A 5908-nucleotide genomic window follows, 5' to 3' on the forward strand; every position below is an offset into this window, starting at 1 on the left:
GCTGGAGCTCTGAACAGCACACCAGAGTTGACACACATCAGGCCCTGTGCTGAGCCCCTCAGCACCCACCCTGGGCCAGGGGCAGCGTGAGGTCCGTTCCGCAGATGGGGAAACAGAGGCCCACTGTGGGGCAGCGACTTGCCCGGGCTCCTGAGTGAGCCGGGGGACGGGGCAGGAGATAGGGTGGGGTCAGTGAGGCCTCTAGAGGGAGGTCCTAAGGGCTGCTCTTAGGATGACGAGATATAATTGCCATTATAATGGCAAATAATAACCAGTTATTTTAGGTAAATAACAAGTGACAAATAACAAGTCATCAGATATTTAATTAAATAGATAAGGGGCAAATAAATAACTCATTTGATAACTAGATAAGTAACAAATGCTAAATCACAACTAATTAAAATTCAGATAGTTAATTGATTAAGTAATGTATTAATTTGTTGAAGCGAATGAATCAATGCTGGTGCTTCAGCAAAGCCGAGCTTAGCAAACGCACCCACCTCCTTGGGACATTCTATTCTGTTGAGTTCATTCCTTTGTAGACACTGTGAAGTGTCTGTACACATTGAGAGTGTACTACATGGCTGGGCACGGTGGCTCATGCCTGTAATCCCAGCACTTTGGGAGGCCGAGTCGGGCGAATCATGAGATCAGGAGTTCGAGACCAGCCTGGCCAACATGGTAAAACCCCATCTCTACTAAAAATACAAAAAATTAGCTGGGTGTAGTGGCAGGCGCCTGTAATCCCAGCTACTCAGGAGGCTGAGGCAGGAGAATGGCATGAACCTGGGAGGCAGAGGTTCCACTGAGCCAAGATGTGCCACTGCACTCCAGCCCAGGCGACAGAGCAAGCCTCCGTCTCAAAAAAAAGAAAAAAAAGTGTACTACATAAGAAGTGTTGACTTAGGTATACACCCGTGGAAACACTGAAACTAGATTTATAATAGATTTTACTAATGCTTTCTGAATAGGTTCCGTAGTCACATGGTTGAAAATACGAGACCCACAGGAGGGTAAACAGTGAAAAGTCTCTCTCCTGCCCCGCCCTCTAGCTACCCAGTTGCTCAGGTGTCCTTCCTAAGATACTAGGTGCACACGAACAAAGGTGCCTATGAATTCTCCTTTTTCTCTGTGTTATGCAAAATAAGCCTGCCATGCTGTGATGGCTGTTCTGCCCCTTGCTCTGCGGGCATTGCATGTCTCGCTTGCGGCTTTTATTTTGCAGCTGTACAGTGCGGATGGCCTCTTTTTTGTAGCATGGTTATGCAGGTTGTTTCTACACTCTCACTATGACAAACACTGCTAAAAGAATAACCTTTTGTGTATGTTATTTCATATGTCTGTAGAACAATTTCTACAAGGGTCAGGTATGTTAAAGTTGAAGGTTAAAGGGTTAAGGGCCATTTCATTAGCTATCACCAAGCTCCTCTCCATAGAAGTTCAACCATTGACACTCCAGTCATAAGGGTGCCCAACTCCCCAAATCTTGGTCAGGACAAAGTGCCCTCGATGAACCATTTGACCTTTTTTCAAGCCGATTGTTGAAAAGTAGTACTCCAGGCCGGGCGCGGTGGCTCAAGCCTGTAATCCCAGCACTTTGGGAGGCCGAGACGGGCGGATCACGAGGTCAGGAGATCGAGACCATCCTGGCTAATACGGTGAAACCCCGTCTCTACTAAAAAATACAAAAAACTAGCCGGGCGAGGTGGCGGGTGCCTGTAGTCCCAGCTACTCGGGAGGCTGAGGCAGGAGAATGGCGTAAACCCGGGAGGCGGAGCTTGCAGTGAGCTGAGATCCAGCCACTGCACTCCAGTCTGGGCGACAGAGCGAGACTCTGCCTAAAAAAAAAAAAGAAAAAAAAAAAAAAGAAAAGTAGTACTCCAGTCCAGTTTACATTTCTCCCATGAGTTGAAATTTGGCATCTTTTCTCTTTCTTGTGAACTGTTTGTTCTCATCCTTTGCCCACTTATCTATTTGTTGGGTGATGGTTTTTGCGAATGATTTGTTTAGGCTCTTTAAGTCTTAAATATATTAGCCATTTGTACTATGAATCACAAATATTTTTCCCCAACCTCGTTTTCTTTTTCTTTTTTCTTTTTGCCCTGGGAGTATCTTTTATATTACGTAGTTTAACCTGTCAGTGCTTTCTTTCATGGTTTCTGGGGTTTGTATCTGTAAAAAGTTTTGAACAGTGGTCAATATCTGGGAGTTAGAAAGAGCCCAAGAGTGCTGATACGAGGCAGATCAGTGGAGTGAGACGAGTCTGGGGGACCTCGGGTTCTAGTTCAAGTAGTTCAGACACCAGTGTGAAGACAGTGAATCATGGATCTGAGCAGTGATTAGAGAACCCTAACCTCTGGTGAGGGGGAGGTGGCCAGCAGAGAAGAGGAGTCACCTCTGGGTGCCAAGAATGTTGGAGGCAGGGTCTGGCCTCTGCACTCAGGTCCTTTGCTCCCTGCCCCTGCCCAATCCAGGAGGAGCTGGAGTTCTGCGAAAAGCTGCTACAGACCTGTTTCTCCAGCCCGACGGACGACAGCATGGATCGGTGAAACCGCGTGGCTTCTTGCCCCTTTCTCCGTGGGAACCCCAGGCCTCTTGCCTCCCTCCCCACCTACAAGGCCCTCTCCCAAGGGATCGCACGGCCTAGGTGCCTGGACCCAGGGCGTGCCAGCCCGTCTCTGTGCAGTCCCTGGAAGGGCCGCTGAGAAAGGCACCAGCTTCTTGGACCCCACCTCCCATGCTCTCACTCTCATCCCCGTTCTCTTGTCCACACAGCTCTTCCAATAAAGGTGTTTCTCTTCCTCCTCCTCCTTCACTGCTGCCTTTGTCACCTCCTTTGGAAGGTGCATGGGGGACGGGAGGAGGGGCACGAGTTTAAGGGACTTGGGGAGCCACTGGAGGAATAATAAAAGTGTTGCTCTTTATCATCTGCAGAGCCATTGTGTCATTTAATCTTCCCTGCCTTTCCTGAGCAAGAGTGTGTGGGACATCTGTCCTTTTTCGGCCACCCGGCAAACCTGAATTCTAGGTTTGAGGAATTTCCCAGGTTAGACATCTAAACCTTCCCTAGGGTAGCCGCCATTTCCCCTCCCAGCATCCTTTGCTGTAGGGTAGTCATGTGACATTAGCTCCACAAATCAGAACTCTCCCTGGGAATATGTTTTGTACACCAATCAGAACCCGCTGGTGGTCTAGCTCCTCTACCAATCAGAGCCCGCCGGTCTTCGGGCCAAGAGCTGGCGGTGGAGGTGCCCATGCCCAGGTTCGGTTCTGGCTAGGGCAGGAGCAGACACACCTGCCTTCTGCAGGGGGCTGACAGAGATTCTGGCGGGAGTGTCTGAGTCAGGTGCCGGTGATGGAGGCTGCACTGTGTCTCAGGAGCTGGCTTGTGGCTGGGTGTGGGCTTCATTCCTGACTGCAAAGCACCAAGCAGATTCTGTAGCTTTCTCAGAGATGTGGGATTGGGGTGGGAGGTGGGGGTGTCGGGGGCTGCCTCAACTCCTTTAATAAATTGCTTTTCTGTTTAGCTACAAGAAATTTTGTCATTTGCAGACAAGAGCTTTGACTGCTGTCGTTTTTTAAGAGAGGAGGCTGAGCTCAGAGGAGGCTAAGCCCTGACCAAGTTCACAGCCAGGATTCACACCTGGGCTAATTCCAGAGCCATCCTCCTTTTTCTTTTTCTTTTATTTTCTCTCTTTCTTTATTTTTGTTTTTTGAGACAGAGTCTCACTCTGTCACCCAGGCTGGAGTGCAGTGGCTCGATCTTGGCTCACTGCAACCTCCGCCCTCCGAGTTAAAGCAATTCTCCTGCCTCAGCCTCCCGAGTAGCTGGGATTACAGGAGCATGCCACCGTGCCCGGCTAATTTTTGTATTTTTAGTAGAGACCAGGTTTCACCATCTTGGCCAGGCTGGTCTTGAACTCTTGACTGCGTGATCCACCCTCCTTGGCCTCCCGAAGTGCTGGGATTACAGGAGTAAGCCACCGTGCCCGGCCAATCCTCCTGTTTCTTGTGTACTGGTTTCCTAGGACAATTTGATGTCAGACTCATTACTTTTGGGTAGATTGTTCTTGTGCATCTGGGATTTTTGAGTCTATTTGGATTGGTTTTTTATCACCCCCTTCCTAAATCCAGGATAAATTGAGAGGTAGATGCAGGATCTGAGATCCTGTCTCAAGAAAAAAGTTCCGATTGTAGTCCCAGCTACTCAGGAGGCTGAGGTGAGAGGACTGCTTGAGCCCAGGAGTTCCAGGCTGCAGTGATCTGTGATCGTGCCATGCGCTCCAGCCTGGGCGACAGAGCCAGACCCTGTCTCTTAAAAAAAAAGTTTCAATTCTAATGCAAACACAATTGTTTATCTGTGAGTTCTGCTGGGTAGAAATCCAGACTTCAGTCCTTAAAGCCCCCACAACTTCCCAGCTTCCATTTGAAGGGTAGGGACAATAGCCACATCCCTATGCCTCAGTTCCTGACCTCTGTGTTAAAACAATGTGGCAATGATGCCATCACATTGTGGAGAAAAACAAGGAAGCCAAATGCTGGGTAAAAGACAAAACATCCCTATAGAAAAAAAAAAAGAAAAGGAAATGCCTCTCTGTGATGGTTCATATCAGGTGTTGACTGGGCTAAGGAATGTCCAGATAGCTGATAAAACATTATGGGTGTGTCTATGAGGGTATTTCTGGAAGAGACTAGCATTTGAATCAGCGGACTGAATGAAGATCTTCCCTCACCAATGTGAGCTGGCATTATCTAATCCATTGAGGATCTCAATAGAACAAAGAAGGCAAAGGGGTGAATTTGCTCTCGCTCTTCTTTTTTTTAATTTTCTTCTCGAGACGGAGTCTCGCTCTGTCACTCAGGCTGGAGTGCAGTGGCACGATCTCGGCTCACTGCAACCTCCGCCTCCCGGGTTCAAGCAATTCTCCTGCCTCAGCCTCCCGAGTAGCTGGGACTACAGGCGCCTGCCTCCGCATCAGGCTAATTTTTGTATTTTTAGTGGAGACGGGGTTTCACCACGTTGGCCAGGCTGGTCTTAAACTCCTGACCTGATCCACCCACCTCGACCTCCCAAAGTGCTGCAATTGCAGGCGTGAGCCACCGAGCCTGGCCAGATTATGTGACTTTGTTTGATCAACAGACAGTGACTTTGTTTGATCAATGGACAGCGGCGGATGGGAGGCCACTGGAGACTTGAAATATGCTAACACAGTTGGGCTTCATTGATGTGTACCTGCCTTTTATTATGAGATGGTGCATGAAAGATGGGGAGCAGAACCAGTCTTACCAACCTTCATACCTGCAGCTCCAAACTGTGCACATGACACACGCTACTGAGACTGTCATGCAACAATAGGTAACACAGGGACCGAACAACACTGTGTTCAACAAAAACTCTAGAAATAGCAGGGACCGGAAGAGACATGGCTGAAAAACCAAACTGCTGACAAGTGTTCATTACTGAATGCTGGTGAAAGTAACAAAGGTTGAAGCAATTAGGTCTGGGCACCGCGGTTCATGCCTGTAATCCTAGCACTTTGAGAGGCCGAGGCAGGCGGGTCACGTGAGGTCAGGAGTTCAAGACCATCCTGGCCAACATGGAGAAACCCCATCTCTACTGAAAATACAATAATTAGGCCAGGCGCAGTGGCTCACACCTGTAATTCCAGCACTTTGGGAGGCGGATCACAAGGTTAGGAGTTCAAGACCAGCCCGGCCAACATAGTGAAACCCCATCTCTACTAAAAATACAAAAATTAGCCTAGTGTGGTGGCGAGCACCTGTAGTCCCAGCTACTCAGGAGACTGAGGCAGGAGAATCACTTGAATCCAGGAGGCACAGGTTGCAGTGAGCTGAGACCACACCATTGCACTCCAGCCTGGGTGACAGAGTGAGACTCTCTCTCAAA

At 48.8% G+C, this 5908-nt stretch overlaps 1 protein-coding gene across 1 annotated transcript in view; it reads left to right on the forward strand.

Moving 5' to 3' along the window:
• The window catches only part of HSPBP1 (HSPA (heat shock 70kDa) binding protein, cytoplasmic cochaperone 1), a 35014-nt gene extending 32085 nt beyond the window's left edge, over positions 1-2929 (forward strand). The window contains exon 6 of the mRNA XM_011932586.1: positions 2424-2929. Coding sequence (XP_011787976.1) covers positions 2424-2549 — 126 coding nt within the window. The 3' untranslated portion in view covers positions 2550-2929. The remainder of the gene's footprint in view (positions 1-2423) is intronic.
• The last annotated feature ends 2979 nt before the right edge of the window (positions 2930-5908 follow it).

This window comes from Colobus angolensis, unplaced genomic scaffold (assembly GCF_000951035.1).
Source record: "Colobus angolensis palliatus isolate OR3802 unplaced genomic scaffold, Cang.pa_1.0 Scaffold96, whole genome shotgun sequence".
Taxonomy (NCBI): Eukaryota; Metazoa; Chordata; class Mammalia; order Primates; family Cercopithecidae; genus Colobus; species Colobus angolensis.